The sequence below is a fragment of the Camelus bactrianus genome, chromosome 17 (assembly GCF_048773025.1).
Source record: "Camelus bactrianus isolate YW-2024 breed Bactrian camel chromosome 17, ASM4877302v1, whole genome shotgun sequence".
In the NCBI taxonomy this organism is placed as follows: Eukaryota; Metazoa; Chordata; class Mammalia; order Artiodactyla; family Camelidae; genus Camelus; species Camelus bactrianus.
In genome coordinates, this window is record NC_133555.1 from 3,959,836 (window position 1) to 3,980,879 (window position 21,044).

At 47.4% G+C, this 21,044-nt stretch overlaps 1 protein-coding gene across 5 annotated transcripts in view; it reads right to left on the minus strand.

Annotated features, from left to right (window-relative positions):
- The window catches only part of IFT122 (intraflagellar transport 122), a 63,450-nt gene extending 42,423 nt beyond the window's left edge, over positions 1-21,027 (minus strand). The window contains exons 1-9 of one of the 5 annotated variants that reach the window (XM_074344293.1): positions 20,837-21,022; positions 14,499-14,565; positions 13,078-13,162; positions 8,669-8,747; positions 6,944-7,020; positions 4,780-4,846; positions 3,685-3,831; positions 2,469-2,645; positions 565-640 (exon numbers count right to left, since the gene is read on the minus strand). In XM_074344293.1, the coding sequence (XP_074200394.1) occupies positions 565-640; positions 2,469-2,645; positions 3,685-3,831; positions 4,780-4,846; positions 6,944-7,020; positions 8,669-8,747; positions 13,078-13,162; positions 14,499-14,565; positions 20,837-20,877 (816 nt within the window). In that variant the 5' untranslated portion in view covers positions 20,878-21,022. Of the gene's footprint in view, positions 1-564; positions 641-2,468; positions 2,646-3,684; positions 3,832-4,779; positions 4,847-6,943; positions 7,021-8,668; positions 8,748-13,077; positions 13,163-14,498; positions 14,566-20,836 lie in introns of all 5 variants that reach the window. The other 4 variants (XM_045515357.2, XM_074344296.1, XM_074344294.1 and 1 more) reach the window with 4 other exon arrangements.
- Between the last annotated feature and the right edge of the window lie 17 nt (positions 21,028-21,044).

A 21,044-nucleotide genomic window follows, 5' to 3' on the forward strand; every position in this document is an offset into this window, starting at 1 on the left:
TAGTCCGCCACGCCACAGATCACACTGCACGGGCACTTCTGGCCATCCAGTATGTCCCCACCAGCCCGGGAGCTCTTGCGGAGCAGAGGCATTAACTTACACAGCTCCGTGTGTGCAGCTCCTAACAGGTGAAGGGCGGGCCCAAGTGGGTGCTTACAAATGTTTGCAGGATGAATAAAGCAATACAGGAAGGTAGGGTCATGACCAAGACCAAGGCTTTACAGACCAAGCTGTGTTTCAATCCCAAGTGCCACCACTGCCAGCGGTGTGGGACCCTGGGCATATTTACTTCACTGCTCTGAGTCTTGTCTACTCATTTCTGAAAAGCTGACAATCAAAGTACCTACTTCACAGGGTTTTGTAAGAATTAAATAAGATAAAGCATGCACAGCACTGAGCACAGAAGTTGGTATCATAGTAAATGCTCAATAAACAGGAGTATAAATTATACAATATAAAAATAATGTATAATTACTAATAAGACAATTTCCAAACATGAAAATAGACTAAAACAGGCATGACTGCAACCGCATCTCCCACTGGGGTCTGCACACAGCTACATACCTGTTTTCCACTCAGTTGGTAGAAGGAAAGTTTCTGGCCCCAATCAGCTACAGCCAGGATGTCATTATGTTCCTCTCTAATCAACAGAAGACAAAAAAGGTTATGTGGGGCCATGGTCTGCTGATGAGTGTAGCCCTAAGGGTTTAACAAACAACAGGAAAAAGAAAGCCCAGGCCAGGCTGTCAGATTGCCAAATGCACAGGAGCACAGAGGCTGAAAGTTGTAATGTGGGCCTGCCCACCAATCAGCCTGAGGGGATAAGGCGAGGTGAGGTTCAGCCGCTGCCACGATGAAGAGATGAAACCCCTCATTTCAAGCCTCCTGGGAACAAACCTAAGAGCAAGGCTGCAGACCCAGGAGTGCTCATCTCTTACGTACTAGAACGTGTGGGCAGGTGCTGGAGAAAACACGTCTTTTGCAGTGGGAAGGTATGGACTGTCTGATTTTATGGACAGAAGGGTATCTTGCTTGCTCTTCAAGGGGGAAATTAACACCTAAAGCTAGGTTCTCTCACAGTCGGGGTTTTCGCCCAGGTGAAATGGCTTCTGACTGGATTTAATGAAAAAGAAGCGTGGCTCTCGAAGGCCAGCCACTGCCTCCGACACTGAGTGCTCAGCAGGACGCGTCTCGGAGTAGGGCTGCAGCGTCAGCTCCCAGGAGAGACCTCCTCAGCTGAGGCTGGGGATTAGGCACTCAGCAATCTAGTTCAAGAGAGACGCCCCCATTCCCCGAGTCCTGGTCTTCATCCACCTGTTGTTGCCTCCTCTTTGTTTAGTAACTCCAGCTTTTTGAGCCCAGGGCTTTGTGGTCACCTGGCAGGACCATCAGATATACAGGCAAAGCATGGGATAGCCCTACCTGCAGAACTCAGCCAAGAGTGGCAAAATGGCAAATCTCATAGACACTAGTTCATAACTAAAAGGAAAAGAACAAAAGTGGAGAGGGATGGAAGGGGCCCGCACATGCACTGTGTGAGTGGCACTGAAGTCCAAGCACAATCCAGGGCCCAGGCTGCAGTGAGCCCTCTTGGGGTGGCCACAGATGGCTCTGGAATGGATTCAGCCCCCATGAGCTGGATGGGTGGTTTTCAACCCCTTTTTCCCTGGCAGTGGGACTCTTTACCAAAAGAAAAACTTGTGTCAACCACTTAAAGGGTCTGCTCTGGTTGAAGTGCAGATGGGGAAGTGGCGCCCACCCTTTCCTCCTTTCCTTCCCCCATCTTCCATCGCCTTCTTCCAGGGAACCCCAGGCACCACAGTTCAAAAAGTCCGAAGTTAGATCACCTCTGTCCAGTCGCAATATCCTGCCCCCCCCCACTTCAGCCTGCCCATGTTTTCCTACAAGAAATCGCGACTGAACAGCAGGAAGGATGGCTGGATGGAGAGGGCTGGCTTGAGGACTTCCTCAAGGGGCTTCCTCTTTACTATGTGTCTGGGCAAAAGGTGAGGTCCAGTGTGGGAACAGGTTGAGAAAGGTGTCCAGTGAGAGAGGGAGTGCTTGGTGAGCCAGGGAACTCTAGGCCGGCATTGAAAACGTTACTGGAAAGAACTTACAACGCTGAGGTGGGAAAAAGGAACCTGGGTACAATTCCGTTTACTACGTGAAGGCACTGACAGACCGAGGGGAGACACGCTAACATGCCAACAGCGGCTCCCTCAGGGTTTCACAGAAAAGTCAAATTTTCTCCTTTAGACTTCTCAGTATTTCATAAAGTTTCTCAAAGAAGAATTTTCTAACCCACACACGTTTTAAGGGTGTGTTCCCCCTGGTGGAGGACCGTTCACCAACAACACCCCCCAGCCTCTTCTAGAAAGAGGCTTCAGAGCAGCACCTGCCCGGCAGGCCTCCGCTGGGGGCCGGACCCTCTAAGGAAGGAGGGTTCTCGCTCCTCAGGACACACTCACGAGTCGTCGTCCCCGGGACTGTCGTCCTCTTCCTCTGGCTCTTCCTCCTCTGCCTCACTACCCTGACTACTGTACACTGCTGACTTCAGAGTGGAAGGGACTTCCTGAAAATATCTGTTGGCAATGACTTCCTCGGCATCCTCGTTCTCTCTGTTCATCCAGAAACTCTCCCACCGGCTGCAGACAGTAAGTGGTTGTTCACAGTCACGTTGCCTAGAACTACCCTAAAGCTATAATTTCAAAACCTGTCAAGGAGCCCCTGAACCCTGCCCGGAAGAGGACAGCAACCAGGTACACTGGGCATCCTGCTTCTCATGAATTAAAAATGGTACCCTGAAACCACAAAGTCATCTGTGGTCACAAAAATCAAACAGCAGGAACTCTGGGGTAGGCTAATGGCCTTTGAAGGCATTAGACACGCATAGTACAGCTCTGGGCTGGACAAAATTATACAGGAAGAAGCAAAATAATCTGATGTAAGAAAGGCAAGGAAATTAAACAACCTTCTAAATCAAGTAGGTACCACCTATATAATGACACTGGACTGGTAAACAATTAAATCCTTTAATTTACCTTCAGAGGACTGGGTGCGGGGGATATTGGTGGTTTGATAATATTATAGGATTATACAAAGAAGACCTAAAGCTATCAGTCCACTGTCAAAGTCACATATGCATAGGAAGGAAAGGTTTGAGAAGGCAGATGCCAACTGTTTGTGGAACTATAGGCTTTCGGGACATTCATACTTAATTTTGACTTTTTTGGCATGGGCAGCAAAAAAAAAAAAAGGCTCATGAAAATGTTATTTATTATTGGGTGGGCAAATGTTCTACCCAGACTTGAAGGGAAGAACTGAAAAGGGGGAAAAACCAAAATAAAGCCAAAGCAGAGAGGTGAGCTAATGATTCATAAGGAAACAGCGCTCTTGTGTCACACGCACACTCTCTTTCTCCCTCTCACTCACACACACACACACACTCTGGGCTGGCCTAGATAGCTCATCTGCTTAGCTGAATTTCTGGGATTCATTCCAAAACTCAAGATGGGCTCTTAAAAAATTCCATTCAAATGGAATAGGTTCCAAAACAGATCAGTCAAATGGGATGAGGAGCCTGGGAGTCGTGGAGCCCTCAGGAAGAAGAGAGAAAGAACTCAGGCCGCTGAGGAAGGCCTTTGTCATGGAGTGTCTGCCCCAGGAGGACAGCTGTACAGTCACCTTGAAGGGTTCCAGCAGATGGACCATATCGGGGAGAGAGAGCCCCCAGGCCGCTCGATCTTCACTTTCTCCTCGCCGTTTTTGTTCCGTATGCTGATGACCCCATTGAACATCCCCAGAGCCAGGTACTGACCGTCATTTGTCCAGCTGTTCAAACAAGCAAGAGGGCCCGGGGAGGGGAGACGAACACAGAGAAGGTAAAACCAGTGAGGATGTTGCCTAGGCTGAAACAGTTTGATGAGGCAGCAGTGGCTGGGCTCACCCTGGTCCTGATGCAAAAACCAGAGAGCCAAACTCAGAGCCCCACTTCTCCCTGGTGTGGGCCCTGGAATGGACGGTCAGATGTGAAGGCGGGAGCACCTTCCCCTTGGCGCCCCTCTGTCTGCACCTCCACCACAGCCCTCAGCTTGGCCTGCATCTCGGGCAGCCTCCATTCCCACTAGCCATTTCTACCTCCTCCCACTTCAAGGGCACCTTAAGAAGAGAATCCACGTCTTGGTGTGCTCCCAGTCTCTAGAACAGGAGCTTAACAGAAGCTGAGTGAAAGAATGGCTACACTCAGAAGCTGCCCAGCAAGGACAGCTGCCATCTGAGCGTCTACCATACACAAGACGCCGTGCAGCTTGCTTCAAACTCAGCCATTTGTGTGCATTTTACAACAGCCCTATCAAGTCAGCATTTTAATCCCCATTTGTCAAATGAGGACCCTCCTGAGGTCACAGAGCCTGTCAGCCACTGAATCTAGACTCAAACTCAGGTCTGACTTCAAAGCCCATGCCTTCTCCAGCACACATGCTGCCTGGACAGGGACAGGCTTGCATCTCCAGGGAGGTCCCCCCTCCCCGAGCACAGCTTCAGGCTGGGGAGGCCTGTTGCTAGGTAATCGCACAAGGCAACCTGGAGTTCTCTTTTGCTTGATGATCAAAGGCACAGGCTCTTCCCATCAAGGAGACCATGAAAGAAGAAAAGAGGAGACACGGGGCCCAAACCAACTAGGTGACACGAGACCTCCACTGCTGTGTGAACTACCTGGGCTTTGAGTCTGTCTGAAGAGCAGGGAACATAAAGTGACCTTCAGAGCTGCCCTTAACTCACCTGCAGCAGGTGATCTTGCTGCTGGCTTTGTGCTTGGAGACTGACTTCTGTTCAGGAGACCACAAGCCTTCAATGCAAAATAATACAAAAGAAGATAGATTGCTTGGAATATTACTTAGTAACAGAAAGGAACAGACTATTGATACACACTACAACTTAGACGGCTCTCCAGGGCTTTATGCTGAGTGAAAAAAAAGCCAGTCTCAAAAGGTCATATACTGTATGATTCCATTTTATACAGAAATGGAGAACAATTAGTGGTTACCAGGTACCAGGCGTTACGGATAATAGGAGATGGGGGAGGTGATGATAAGGGAGTATCTTTGCGGTGATGCAATCACAGGTGACAAAGTGACAGAACTATATACACACAGTGTGCCAGGAGCTGTTTCCTGGCTTGAAATTACACAACAGTTACATAAGATGCATCCACGGGGGAAACAGGATGCAGGGTACACCAGACCTCTCCTGTCTTTAAAACTTACTGTGAATCTATAATTATTTCAAGAGAAAAAAAGAGAAGAATATATTGGTGAATTTCTAGCCAACATTTCAGGGATTTAGCTCAAAGAAATGGCAACTTCACTGTTCATAACTATGACACTGCAACCAGAGTACAACTTAGCATTCCAAGTAACGGATGATGCTTTCTGAAAATCCTGCCTCCTCTCCCGAGCCTATCTGGGCTGTGCCTTGTCCACAGCACACTGGCCACCTTCGGCTCGCTCCCTCTGCCAGGGACTCAGTGCCCCAGGTGTAGGTGTGGGCAACGTAAGCAAATTCTCCTCTTTACCAGAGCCATGAAGTATGGCCAAGAAGGTAAATCTAGGGCAGAAACACATTTACATAGCAAAGCACAGCATCAAACTACTTGTTTCCCCTTCCCCTGCTCCAGAATGCTTGCCCCCAACATTTCCGCCTGTGCACACCTTCTCCCTGCTCCACTGCGTCTGCCCAGAGCCCAGGCTGGAGGCCTCTCCTCCAGGGTCCCCCTGACAGGGCTGACCAGAGCCGGCTCTAGATGTAACCAACCCGAGCTCCAAGCCCTGGCTCCACCCCTTACCCGCGGGTGACCTCAGGCGAGTCCCGGGACCACTCTAAGCCCCAGTCCTGTTTCACTAATGGAGTGGAAATGAGACCTGAGGGGCTGTCAGAGAGCTCAAGTTGAATTCATTTCTAACCCTTAACACAATGCCTAGCACATCACAAACATTCAACAAATATTATTACTTATTATTGTATTTTTATAAATTCTACCTCCCTACCTGCTCCCAACCACAAGCTCTTTGAGGGCAGGGATTCTATTTTTGTCTTTTTAACCCCAGAAGTAAGGGCCCAGACCAGTGCCTCACGTGGATAAAATACTAAATTTTTTAATGAATGACAGTCCCTTCCCCTTTAACTCATACAATGTACTTTCAATTACATCCTCTCTTTTGAGCCTCAGAGCTCTCAGTGGATGGACAGTGGGCAGGGTGGGAAACACTGAAAGGGATTAGGGCTCTCACTCCCTGACTCCGACTGGCTGTTCTGCTGTGGCCACTAGCTCTTAGCAAGGAAGACAGGACTCGTGAGTCAAAAATCAGAATGGACCTTGAACGGAGAAACTGCAAGCCTCTGCCTGCTTTCCTGCTGTGCCTGGGGGATGGCTCACGGCCTCTCCTCTGTGCCAGGACCACACCAGTGCTGTGGTGGGGGGTGCGGGGTGAATTCCTGGGGCACTCAGTACCTCGGGGATGACAGCTGCTGCCACCAAACAATTACAATGGTGACATGCCGCACAAGAAGCACAGCTGAAGCTTCTCACACGTGCACGGTTCTGGGGGACATAGAGGTGGGGACACCTGAACGTCCCTGTCAGCGTGAGGCGGGAAGGCTTCCGAGAGGCGGCAACACCAAGTCAGGCCCGTGCTCTCCATCCCTGTTACCATCTCCCTCCCCGGGCCTCCTGGCCATCTCCCAGATTTCCCACCAGTCCCAAAGTCATCATTCTCTCTCTTGGTTCCTACACAATTTAAAGAATAGCTGTCAGCCTCCCCTCGGCCACTGAAGGGAGAGAAGTAGCATTAACTCTCTCAGAACACTGCCACATTCTGGATGGATTTCAGCATTCTTTGCCAATTTTCGTTTATTCCAGGACAAGACATTGGGAATCAGAACCTACCGAAGTCACTGGAGGAACAGGATGCCAGCTGGTGGGTAACAGGATTGTAGGAGACACACTGGATAGAATCATTGTGCCTGGGAAGTAAAGAACTGCAGATTACTTTGCAGCAAACCACAAATGTTTCAGTGCTACAGCTGAAGGTTTCAATCATGAGCCCACAGTCTTGCTGACTACACACCGTGAGCCCTGACACAAGTGACAAATGAAAAGCACGGGGATGCATTCCCTCCTGGGTTGCCCCTCACCCACCATTTTCACCTCTGACACATTACCCACCCATCAGACTGGCCTAACTTAAATGCCACCTACAAGACTAGCGTGCTGGACACTTCTGGTTTGTCAGCTGGTAAGATAATAATGTAAAGCACCCAGCCTGGCACCAGTGCATAGGAAGTGCTGTATTAATGGCCATTACTCTTGTGGCTTTGTGGAGGCCTGGAAATAAAGGATGGAGGTACAACGAAGATATCAGACCAAGATCTGGAAGCATCTGAGATAAGGATGAAAGCTGAGTGAGTCATATACCACACACGGCATCTCAGCCTCAGTTTTATTCCTTCACTTTTGGGTAATACTTTACTTACAACTCCATTCATTCATTCATCCATTCAAAAGTTGTTTGCTGATTTGTACACCCATGTTCATAGCAGCATTGTTCAAAATAGCCAAGAGGTGCAAGCAACCCAAATGTCCACTGACAGCAGATGAATGGATAAACAAAATGTGGTCTATACATACACTAGAGTATTATTCAGCCGTAACACATACGGGAATTCTGATGCATGCTACAACATGGATGAACCTTGAGGACACTATGCCCAGTGAAATACACCAGCCACAAGACGACAGATACTACAGGATTCCTCTTATACAAGGTACCCAGAGTAGTCAAATTCGCAGAGACAGAGAGTAGAATGCTGATGCCAAGGGCCGGGGGAGGTGGAGTGGAAGTGGTTGTTCACAGGTATGGGGTTTTAGTTTTGCAAGATGAGAAGAGATCTGGAGACAGACTGCCCAACAACATGAATGTACTTAGCACTACTGAACTATAAATGAACTTAAAAATGGTTAAGATGGTAAATTTTATGTTATGTGTAATTTATCAGTTAAAAAGAAAAAAATCATTTGCTGAGCACCAACTACAGGTTGGGCATTGCAGTAGGCATCAGCGACACAAGGGTGAGCCAGACAAACGGATGCAATGTCTGCCTGCGTGGAATGACCTGCACCAGGATAAAGGTGAGCCTGCAGCTGTGAGAAACACCACACAGGAGACCGCAGCGGGCCTCATGGAGCAGCAGCACCTGAAACCTGCGGAGCGAGCAGGAGCAAGCCAGGTGGAGGGCGTGGGGGGCAGCACGAGCAGAGCCTCTGCACCGCGAGAAGCTGGCGCGCACCGACCCCAAGGCTCAGGCTGTTGACAATGGGTGGATGCGAGGCCCTTCCCTGAGAGGGGAACACTGGAGGGGACAGGTCGGGGTGGGGGGAATCTGCAGTGTCAGATGAACTAAACTGAGCTACGTGGGAACACCCAGCCCAGGGCTGGCCTTCACTTACTCAAGCCCTAACCTCCCTGCACCCAGCCCGTACCCCCACAACCTAACTGTAAGTTCAGTTACAGAGAAAAAAGTCCTTCCCCACATCTCCAAGGCGCTTTTGCTACAGTCACTCAGTAAGAAACGAGTCAAACTAACAATGCGGTTCAGCTAGCCAGTTACTCACGTGTACTTCAGAATGCCTTCCAACTTGGACGTCCAGATAATAACGCTCTTGTCAGCTGATCCAGAAGCAAAGCGCTTGCCTACAAGTGTTTTTAAAAAGAAAATTCTCACATTTACTTGAAGTCAGCATTTTGCAGAGAGTATTTCTTAGAAAACTAGTTCACTGAAGAACCTAGTAAGTGTCATTGCTTCTCTACTCCATCCTCTTGCCAGCACTGGGTGAGCTGGAGTCAGGAACTTTGGGTTCATATCCTGCTTTGTCTGGCACCAACAAAGATGTACTGAGGGTCCACCACTTGCCAGGCATCACGTTCTGTATTAGGATCAAGTAGTGATTAAAATATATATGATCCTTACCTTCATAGAGTTTCATCTGGTGGGACAAGTAGGCATTAAGTTAAATTGATCCAACTAATATATAATGTGGGGGAAAATAAAGCTCTATGAAAGAGAATGCCTGGGGACCCAATTTCGGTGATGGAAGTTTCTGAGGATGGGATCTTTCATTGAGACCTAAATGTTGAGCAAAGCTTAGCCAGGTGCAAAGAGAGAGATAGACCCATCCACAAGGCTCCAACAGATGTGCAAAGGCCCTGAGGCAGGCAATGCCTACACGTCCAAGGGGCTGAGAGGCAGCAGCATGGAACACCAAGAGCAAGGGGTGAGGTGGGTGAGGAAGGCTCTCTAGGGGCTTCCGAGCCACAGCAAGACCCTACTCTTTATCTCAGAGAAAGGCTATCAGCAAAAGAGTGCAGATGAGATCTTCATTTTCACACTCCTTGGGCTTTATGAAAGGACTGGGAAGAGGCAACATATATCAAGTAATTGCTTATTAAATATATTGTCACAAGTTTGCAAGTGCTTAGAAGTGGAGCAGGGTATCCCGGCAGCAGATGGCAGGGAGCCTTCACCTACTCCAGGTAGAGATGACAACTGAGAGGTGAGCACGGGCCAGCCCTTGTACACCTTGCGCAGGATTCATAGACTTTATTCTTGGGCAAAACTGTTCTCTGAGCCTCTATGTCTTCATCTGAAACAGAACGGGGTAATAACACCTTCCTCAGAGGCTCTCTGTCAAGGTCAACTAAGCACCTGTCATGAAGGCTGACACAGTAATTCCAAGGATGAGCCATGTGACGCTGCCGCAAATACTACACAAACGGAAGCTGCTTGTATCTGTTGTTATCTCTGCCTTCCCTCCCCAACACTGGCAGGGGCTGAAGAGTGTGGGTGCCGGGCTGGACCTGGGCTGGAATTCCCAGTGACGTCACTCACTGGCTGCAGGACCCAGAGTGAGCTCGTGACCATCTCTAGGCTTTCATTTCCTCATTTGACAAATGGAGGCAACAACAGTATTTACCTCGTGGATTTTTAGAAGATCAAATGAGAGTAAAGTACTTAGGACAGTGCCTGGAACGGATTCAATGCTTAAAAAAAATTAGCTATTATTATTACTACAATTTCCTCAGCATCTAGTTTGCTTCTCTTGAGCAAAAAAACGTAGTCCTTACACACCTGTGTATCATGGTTACTCCTTAAATACTTAATAAACTTAAGGGAGGAATTAGAAACAAACAAAACCGTAATTGAGTGCATCCTCATTTCCAGACCCTAGAGGGGAAGACCAGTGCAGAGGAATCAAAAGACTTCATCACCACTACGTGTCAGGAAGGGGCAGCGTGATACACTAGAAAGAATGAGGGCTCTGTAGTCAGGGGACCTGGGTCAGGCCCAGCTCTGACACTGTCACCTGTAATTGCTCCAAGCTGCTGTGAGATCAAATGAGATGATGTGTGTGGCAGGACTCTGACAAATGCCACTGATGGCAGGTCTCACCGTGACTTCCTCAGGGGCCTTGATGGTGCTGCAGCCCAGAGGCCCTAGGCTTAGAAACTCCGAGGCCCCACAGTTCTCCCCACAATATTACTCCAAACTTGAACTCAAACGTGCACATAAAAAACATAACCGCTGTGGCAGAGCACACCTGACCACCATGCAAGAATTATTAGCATTGTCTTTGCCACCAACTTGCTGCATAACCTCAGCAAGTCACGTGACTTCTCTAGGCCTCTATGTAAGTCTAAAATGAAGCAACTGGGCTAGATCAGACTAAAACTGTGTGCACGAAATTGTGTGTATATGTAAAGTGTGTGCATTTTCCTAGAAAGGGGTCTATAGCTTTCATCAGATTCTCAAAGAGGTCAATCACCTAAAAGAAGTTAAAAACCTGGAGCCTGTATGATCTCCCAGGTTCACTCAAGCACTGCACCACCCTGATTCTGTGACTTCTCGGCTGCCGTCACGGGACACCATCTCTAACCCTACATCCATCTGACACGTGAGGAAATCGAGACTCAGAGAGTCAATCACCACCTCAAACTCACAGAGCTTTTGGGGTTGGAACTTGGAACTGTCTCATTGCAAAGCCCACATTCTTCCCCCTGATCCCACGCTGCAGGGAGCATGGATTCATTTTTACTCTCAGGGTCAGTTTCACGCACCTACTGTCTGACTACCACCTCTCCTCGTTCTCACCCCACCTGGTGTCCTAGCTCCAGTAACTCCTAATTCCCCGCCACTGCCCTTCACCCCTTATTACTCAGCTGACAGTTCAAGGTCAATGTATATCATCATTCTTTTGCATACGTCCTCTGCTCCTTGCCCTCTTACTTCATCTTCAGAGGTACTGGCAAACCCCCCACTCTGCTTAAATCTAACTCTCCACCTCCTGCATCTGCGTAGCTCAAAGTGGTGGCAAAAAAGACACAATCACATCAACTGATCTCACTTTCAATTCATGATCATCAGCTTGGGGTGGGCTCTCCGTGTAGGTAGGGTCTCTGGGCACCTCCCAGGGTCATTCACTCAGCCACTCAACTAGGTGGTGATTTACATTTTTTCCTTTCTCCCCAGCTCTCAGACACCTCCTTCCCTATCCTCACTCTCAGATGTTCCGCTCCTCATTTCACTGAAAGAACGGAAGAGAACTCCCATTAGACTCCTGCTACCGCATGCCGGCCCCCGCAGCACCTGCAAGGATGCTCTCTGTCTTCCCACCATGCCCGTCTCTGCCCTGGATCCCACTTCCTCTCCCCACTCGGCAACTCTGTTCCTGCAGTTCCCTGCCCTCTCTCCTACAGCCTCGACCTTCCTCCAACTCAACATGTCCAAAACTGAGCTCCTAATCTGCCACTCTAAGTTTCTCTGCCTGCAGCCCTCCATACCTCAGGGGAGGGCAACTCCATCCTTTCAGTCCCTTAAGTCAAAAGCTCTGGAGTCACCCCTGACTCCTTTCTTCACATCCAGTCTATCAGGCAATCCTACTGGCTCCACCTTCAGACTATATCTGGAATCTGACCACTACTCACCACTTCCTCTGTGCCTAAAGAGGTCTGAGCCACCATCACCAGTGTTATAAAATTTACCTGGATGACGCTTTTTCACTTGTTTTTCTGCCCCAACTCAGGCTATTCCCAGTAGAGCAGCTGGAGGGATGCTTTTAAAATATAAAGCATGTCAGATTTTTCCTCTGGGGAGGACGGGTATAGTTCAGTGGTAGAGTGTGTGCCTAGCAAGCACAAGGTCCTGGGTTCAATCCCCAGTACCTCCATTAAACAAATAAATAAAATCTAATTACCTCCCCCTCAAAAAATATTCAGTGTTGTATGTCAATTATATCTCAACAAAACTGGAAGGAAAAAAGAAAAGAAAGATTTTTCCTCTGCTCAACACTCTTTAGTGGTTCCCCACTTTCAGCGAGAATCAAAGTCACAGTCCTTACGACAGCCGACATCATCTGGCCCTCCCACACCTGCCACCCCTCTCCCTTCACCCCCTACTGCTCCCCTCATTCTCTCTATCCCAGACCCAGGAAGGCACACGCCCACCCGAGGGCCCCTGCAGTGGCTCTTCCCTCCATGCGCTCTCTTCTCCCAGATGCTCGCTGTCATTATTTCACTGCCTCCCCACCTTCAAGCAAACCCTATTCAATACCGGACCCCATCCCCGGCCCAGCCAGTGCTCTCAATCCGCCTCATCTGCCCTACTTTTTCTTCCTAACATGTATCACCTTCCAGCGTACTGTTTAGTTCACATACACTACCACGTTTATTGTATGTCTTCCCTCATACTCTATCTCCAGCTCCCCCGCCCCCGTACACATAGACATAAGCCCCACGAAGGCAGAGATCTTGTCTGGTTTGTTCTCTGAAGTACCTCAAGCATCTAGAACAATGCCTGGCACTCAGATGGCCTCAATAAATATTTGTTGGATTGAATGATTGAACTGACGCCTACGAGACTTTATCTTCTGAAATCCCAAGTTGTACTTCAGCTTACAAAAAATGATTAAGGTGTGACTAAGGAGAGAGAGGCCAACACAGAGCCTGTAAATCCAAAGGGGTCTCTTACCATCCTTTGCGTATGCCACACAGTACACAGTATCTTTGTGTCCCTTTAGCGGCTGAAGTAAGGTGCCATCAGAGGTGTCATAAACCTGGCAAAGAGACAAAAGTACAGATTACCCACATGGCCTCCATCCGCCAGGGTTCTTGCGGGCTGCGGCTGCTATTTTTGTTTTTATAACAAAACATCTGTCAATATGCTATATGTGTATCAAGTAAAAACTGCACTGAGAAACCAGAAAGAACGTGACTTAAAGTTGTGAAACCCAAGAAGTAGAGGTCCTGATCCTGTCCGTTCCATGGCCAGGAACATGCCATTAATGCTCAAGAAACAAAAGTTCACTCCGCAGAACTTCTCTACAAAGTTCACTCCCCTTATGTGAATTTGGATATACGACCAATCAAGCTAGGCCTCCCAGATAAAGCCGCACAGAGATCGTAGCTACACCACCATTAAATCTCAGTGCTAGCCCTGCTCCTAATACCAACATCACAGAGTGACGTTTTGTATTTGCTACCAAGAGTTTGAAAGCCACAGACCTGAACTCTGGGTTTGCATGCCGGAGGGGGTGTTGTGACACTCAGCTGCAGTGTGGATTTAGGATTTTATAGCTGTGCAACATCTATAAATATGTGGAGATTCAAAAAACACACCATCTGAGAAATAAAGGCAAAACCCTCCTGAAGCGGTTCGTGTTGGAGAAGATAACCTATGGGGAAAACCTAAAAGGATCTGGATTGTTTACCCTGGAGAGAAGAAGTCTGCAGAACAATTTAACCACGGCTTTAAGATTACGCAGTTGCCATACAGAGAATGGAGGTCAGGCTGTCTGTGTATCTAGAGACAACAGAGCAGGAGGAAGCAGACTCACGCAGGAGGGAGGGGAGGTCATACAAAGGTTTTCAGGTCAAACATAAAGGGTTCCCTGAAAATTACTTTTATACACTAGGATAGGTTCCAGAGGGAGCTTATATTCTTCGAAAATATAAAAACTAGGAGAGCATCCATATGGTATTGTTTAGGCAGGCCAGTGCCTCAAAGTCGGGGTCAGGTTATCTGGCTTCTCGTGGAGGGAGCCCCTTCAGTTCCGACGCTTGAATTCTTCAGGGGGACAAAATGTGAACTGACAACAGCTCAGTTTCAAAGGCATTTTGATTAATTATTTTCAACTCTTTCATGTGTGTCTCTAAGTAAAGAGGGAAAGATTAATGACTCTAAAGGAGGTATGGTTCACAGGTTCCTATCTGACAGACAGTTTACTTACCTGTTTTAAATAGCCCATTTCCTTCCCTATTAAAAAGTAATGACTGCTTTTTCCGCCCTTGCCTTTTTCATCTTAAAAAAAAGGGGGGGTCAAATTTCAGAGCACTTACAAGAGGGAGAGGAAAAAAAAAGCACTTAAAAAGGAAACTCAGACAAAATCCTACCAGTAATCTGTTTCCTGCAGCCAAAATCAGTTGGGTTCCATCAGGCTTAAATGCGAGGTCATATATACTAAACAGGAGAAAAGACAAGACAAAAGGACAATTAGGAACCAAAGTGATGCGGTCTGCTAATGGCCAGGAAAGCAAACTTTATTTCCATTATGAAACACTGCTTGTGTATGAGGGAAAAAGATAACGGCTAAGAACTGCATCTGGTTGCAAATTCCACTCCATCCCCACACCTCCAATCACAATTTACCCGGCAGTGAGCGTTATGTCCCAGTTTCCACCTGTCCAGAAGCCAGACGCCAGAGAAGGCTCAAGGAGTCAACAGCCGAGGGCACTGACCCTTCTATTAATGCCATAAAGGCTACACAAGCTGAGAGAATGCGTGAAGGCTGGTAAATCCACACGTCTCTGAAAAATTGATCATTTACTAAAATATCGTTATTAATTCCAATTAATCCGATACTTTCTGAGTGCCACTTAGGTGCTAGGAACCAACAGATACAAGATGAGTAAGTCACAGTCCCTCCCTGTCCTCAAGGAAATTACCCTCCTGTGGGAAGGTAAGGCGCAGACACACTCACAAAGAACCATATGGCATCAACTCTAAAGCACACAGTTTTTCACATTTTAACATTTCTGATGTTGGGATGCGTCTTAGAAATGATGACAATCAGTTTAACTGGCTGCATTTTTTGCTTTCTTAATTGCATGTAAATAATGATATTTTATAATCAGTGGCCTCTTAGATTAGATGAAATACAGAATAATACTGTAATAAAGGCTTTAGGAGATACATTAAAGCACATGCTGTAGGAGTCCAAGGAGGAAGGCATGGTGTTGATTCAGAGAGGATCAGAAAAAGCTTCAGGAAGACAACAATAAAGGAAGGAACAGGCAGGGCCTCGGAGACACGCAGGAGAGTGGGAAGGTGCAGCATTTCAGGCAGAGAAAACAATAAGCAAAGACATGAAGATGGGAATAGTGAATATCTAAATAATCTAATTTGACTGAAACATTCGACTGTGTGCAGGGAAGTAGGGAGAGAGAAAGCTAGAGAAAACAGGCTGGAGCCAGATTACAAAGACTCTCCAAGGCCCCAGGCAGAGGGTTTCATTAGCGCAGGTGACCCTGGTAAGAATGTGCTGGACAGCTCTGTCCAATGGCCTATCATAAACACTCACCATGGGATAAATTCACCTGACGCCTGTGTGTGATCTGAAAATACAAACCCCTGGTAACAGCATTTGGAGCATTTGTGACAGAGACAGCCCATGCTGAACTCTTCAAAGGCACTATTTTATTTCATTCTCACAATTCCTTGAGGTCAGAATTACTACTCAGTTTTGTGGTTGAGGATACCCTGGCTCGGAGACATCAAGCATCTTGCCCAACATCACACAGTCAGCACGTAAAAGGGCCAGAGTTCTAACTCAGGTCTGTCTTAAGTCTGTGCTAGTCTGCCTTCCACCCCCCTGAATTGTTGTCAAGTATAACAGATCTCTGCTACCCTAAGACTTTAAAAACAGTGTCCAGCATCTATTAAGCACTTTTATTTACTGTATGTGGTAAATACAGTTTAAATGCTTTACATGTGTTAACTCACTTAATCTTCACAACAACCATATACCTATTTTGCAGCTGAGAAAACTAAGGTACAGACAAGTTAAATAAGTTGCCTGAGAATGAACTGCTATTGAGCGGAGGTGAAACCAGAATTCAAACCCAGACAGTGTGACTCTGAAGCCCAGGCTCTAACCATTATGCTTTGTGGCCTTCTTTACCATTATTATTAGCATATGCCACAGTTGACAAAATAACTTGTAAGAGTCTCCATGTTTTATCAGCAGGAAAAAAGGCATTATCATCTCCTCAAGACACTACATGTAGAATTCAGAGTTTTTTATACAGGCTCCGTTGATCTTAGACGCTTCCTTTAATAAAAATAATTCTTCACATACATTCAAGAGTTAAGAGTTGTTGAAGAGTGTAAACTTATATGATCTCAAGTGACCCTACACTAACGTAATGCCACAGACAGGCTGGCACTCCTAGCCCATTTTTATCGATGAGGAAATTCAAGTTCAGAGGCAAGCCATTTGTTTGCTGTCACAAGTTGGCTGATGGAGAAGCTGGAACAGAGAAACTGTTACCCCTCTCCAGTGGACAGCCCTCGTGAGACAAGCAAACACAGACCCTGAGTCCTTCAGCTTCCTTGCTGTTATGTGGTAATAGATCCGGGCCTTCCTGGCTCTGGGGCTCTCTTTCTCGGAGCCTGGGGCGAAATGTACCTGGTGCGTCCCACACTCTCAGCAGAAGCAGGGGGAGCTGGGGTCAGAAGAGCTGACCTGCTGGCTGAGCTCCGCTGAGCCCTGAGGCTTGGGAGGGGTCTTTTACACTCATCTCCATCACGTGGCTCCCTTCCTGCCTTGTACATATCTGAGCTCATCAAAGTGATTCCTGTGTGGTTTCTTCTTCATAGGGATCATCTTGGGCTGAATTATTAGAAAACCATTTCTGAATGTTTCATTTGAACCAAGCCTTTAACTATCTACCTCTCAGATTCATTTTCTCTGAACTTGACCTTTGTCCTTCTAAAGTATAACACACGTCTAATTTACCTCAATCTAAACTCTCACTGTACTTACCATCTGCACAATTCATGAAATTTAGCTCTGAATTATATAATCTTCTGTGCTTTACACTGTTTCAGATACTGTCTTGTCCCCTTAATTACAGTCATATGCAATTTAAGGGTAATGGCCCCAATTTAGACATTTGTGGACCCACAGCACAGGGCACTGTCCTAGATACAAAATGAATATAGTTGACAAACTGACAAGATTTTATCTTGAACCACTTGGGCTTTAATTACATCACGAGACCATGGAAACTCAGAAATGGGAAAGACCCTAGACCTTCTCATATAGTCCAACTCCCCCACCAGGGCAGGAATTCCCTACAGATGGCCACCCAGCCTCGGCTGGGACACTCCCAGGGCTGGGGAGCTCACCTGTCTGCAGACAGTCTATTGTGCCATAGGATGGCTCCCTCTCCCTATCTGCCACCTTTTATGAAAAAGACACATTGTCAGAGTCCACTGCAGAGATACAGATGGCGAGTCCTACAAACTGTCCTCTACCAACCAAGTGCCCACTCCACTGTAAACTGAAGTCCCAAGATGCCTCTCCAAACCTTGTGAAATCTGACCCAGCCTCCACTTATTTGCTTTTAATCTTAGGCAAACTGTTACCTCATTGAGTCTCAGTTTCTTCTTCTGTAAATGGGGCAACAATTCCAACCTCACGGGGTATTGCAGGGATTAAACAAGATGACACAGCAAGCACCGAGTAAATGGCAGCTGGTGTGAATGGGGGGTACAGCAGATGCTGGCCTGACTGGAACGAGGCGGGCTAGATAAATAAGGTAGCACGGTAGGCATGAACCTGGAGCAGGGCTTTTAGGGGAGAAAAGAGGGAGTTCAGAGAAGAGTAAGAGAGCATCTGGGAGGGCCTTTGGATAGGAAAATGAAGTTTTGCAGCTGAACTGAAAAGCGTACGTTTAAATGTTAGCAAGCGGAAGCAGGGTGGGGGCGAGTGAAGGGGCAGAGTAAGCAGGACCACCTAGTTAGGTGCACAACGTCACGTGGAAGGTAACTGGGAGTCACTCTAGGCTGGTGAGAGGTAGAGTGACGGATCACAGCAACGGCCATGAAAAGGAGATTCCTGAAGGTTAGGCTGGAAGCAAAAGAGCAGACCAGGAGACGGAGGCTGGTTCAGGTGTGGAGGATTCCTCTTTGTCATCTGGACTTCGGCGTTCTACTCTGTATTTTTATAGTTTTTTGTTTTGTTTTGTTTTAATCTCATTCTGGGCTATCAGTTCACATATATAGCTGCCAGCAGGACTGCTTGTCTACAGATCCCCTACAGTCCCAATATTAGAATAGCTGTAATTGGCCAAAAACCAAATAACCAGTCTTTATTCATCATTCACCTCTTCATCCATCCACAAATACATCTGTCCAGCAAATAATCACAACCACCACTGATTTGCCGAGGCTCTGGAATGGGCCTTGGAAATGAATAAGACGCAGCCATTGCTTTTAAGGGGTTTATAGACTTCTGGGATACACAGATTCCCATAAACACTCACATTTGACAGACTCTAAGTACCACAAGAGAGGAATGAACAAAATCCTACCCCAGGGGTTGAAAACTGGGAGCAAATCCGGCTATATGTGGCCTGCAAACGTTTTGTTTGGCCCACGTGATGCTTTGGTTTTCTTAGATTAGGTGCCAACATATAAAAATTAGGACATTTCAAAAAAAAAAAAAAAAAAACCCAGATTCCTAGTTTCTGGTGGAAACAAAGATCTGAACCACACTGGGCCAAATTCCTGCAGGGTGGTAACTGGAGGGTGCTGAGCAGGAGCAGCCCCTTTCAGGCAGAGCATGAGCTCTCCAGTTCGCCATGCTCCCTGCCCTCCCTGTGCTCTCTGACATCAAAGCCAAATGCTCAGTTGCTGGTTCTCAGCAGCTTGTGCTATGAGGACTTTTACAAAGAGTTAAGAGAAAAGTAAAAAAAAAAAAAAAAAAAAAATTAATTCAAATCTCTACTAAAAGTAGAAGGGGGGGTGGGCAAGGCTCAGTGGTAGAGCACATGCTTAGCATGCACCAGGTCCTGGGTTCAATCCCCAGTACCGCCATTAAAAAAAAACAGTAGAAGTGAAAGATACACTGGTGGGACTATATGCTTTAAGAAAAGTGGAGTAGAACAGACAAATATTCCCAGGGTAAACAGATAATTCTTTCTGTTTAAGATGCAAATAAACATCTCCCAGTTATGTTGCCTGCCTGACTCCTGCAGGCATTTGAGTCTGCAGCCTCTGTAACACTAGGAATAATTAATGTAGTGGCCAAGAGTATTGGCTTTGGATTAAGGAAGAAAGCTAGCTCCACCAGTCACTCACTGGGTGACCTCGGCAAATTATTTACCCTCTCTGTGCTTCAGTCGCCTCATATGTCCAACACTGGTGAATATAGTTCCTACCTCAGAGGGCTGGTGGGAGGTGACAAAGAGATAAAAGATGCAGCTCTTAGCCACTGCCTGGCACAAAGTAAGCGTTAGCTATTAGTAGTGCAGAATACAAAAGACAGAGAGCAACCAGCTCCAAAGGGAACCTTGGGCATGTTCAGGATATCAGTGTGAGGAGATGAACACGAGCTTTCCTCACACAGAAGCGCTTAAGAAAAGACAGCGAGGGAATGACTGTTTCAGTAGCCAAAACAGAGGCATCACAATGAAGGTGAAAAGATCATGCAAGAAGATCTGAAAGTCAGGCTGAGGAGAACTACGGAAATAAGTCAGTATTCCTCCCAACATGTATCATTATATGGTAGATTTAGCTGATAAAAAACGGAACAGGATGGAGGTGGGGGAGTATAGCTCAGTGGTAGAGCACATGCTTAGCATGCACAAGGTCCTGGGTTCAACCCCTAGTATATCCATTTTTAAAAAATTAAAATAAATAAATAAACCTAATTACCTCCCCCCCAAATAATAACTATTCTTAACAAAATAGAGCAGGACATTAAACAACACTGAATCATAAAGTGAGGAAGTCATTCTCTTTCAAATCTTCTAATGAAGCTGAGGAGACAGTCTCGGTTTGATGCTCTTCATCTCAAGCACCTCTCCGACCTCACTTGCCAATCTCCAGTTCTAGAGACAGCAAGCTCCCTGGCAAGAGGTCTAGCGACGGCTTGTTAGCACTGTTTTGTCTCTCCCTGCCTGAAGTTCTACAGCTGACATTTAGCGCAAGTGATACGAATTTTCATCAACGGAGTAATAAAGTTTCCTTGTAGAATGTAAAATCATATTTAAACGAAAATACGAGAAAATTTAGAGGAAAAAATTAAGCAAACAAGAGTATAGGTAACACTAGATGTGGCAAAAGCTGTGAAGGTGAAAAAAACAAAAAACAAACAAAAAACCAATGAAACAGTTGTGAAGTTGGAGAAACGCAGCCGTGGGGGTGAGGAGCCCAGGACGGCTCCGGGTGAGGGAACCAGAGCGGACTGTGATTACCTGTGAAACCGCCTGACAGGCCAGCACCTCACGCGAGGCACATACACCCCCTGGTTCCCCCTCCAGGCCCCAGCTTCTCCACCGCACAGGGGTCGGGGGCGACCTTGCGGCCCACAGACCTGGGGCCCAGTGCCCTCAGTCCAGGCCGCAGGCCGCTGCCCTCGGTTACCCCGGGGATTCACGCCAACGCCCCCGCCACCCTGCTGGCGCTCGGCCTCCCGCTCCTCCGGGACCGCCCCGCTCCTCACCACTGCTCGACTTTATCTCTCCACGTCAGAACGGCCCTCATCTCGGCTTCCCTCACGCCTCGGGCCCCTCCTCCCCGCCTCAGCAACAGGCCTCCTCACTCCTCAAGCCACTTTGGCTACCTGCGCTGCCCCTGGCAACGCACATGCGCAGTGAGCTACGCGCGGGCCGAGAGTTCCAAGTGCGCACGTCTGAAAGGGAGGGCTAGAA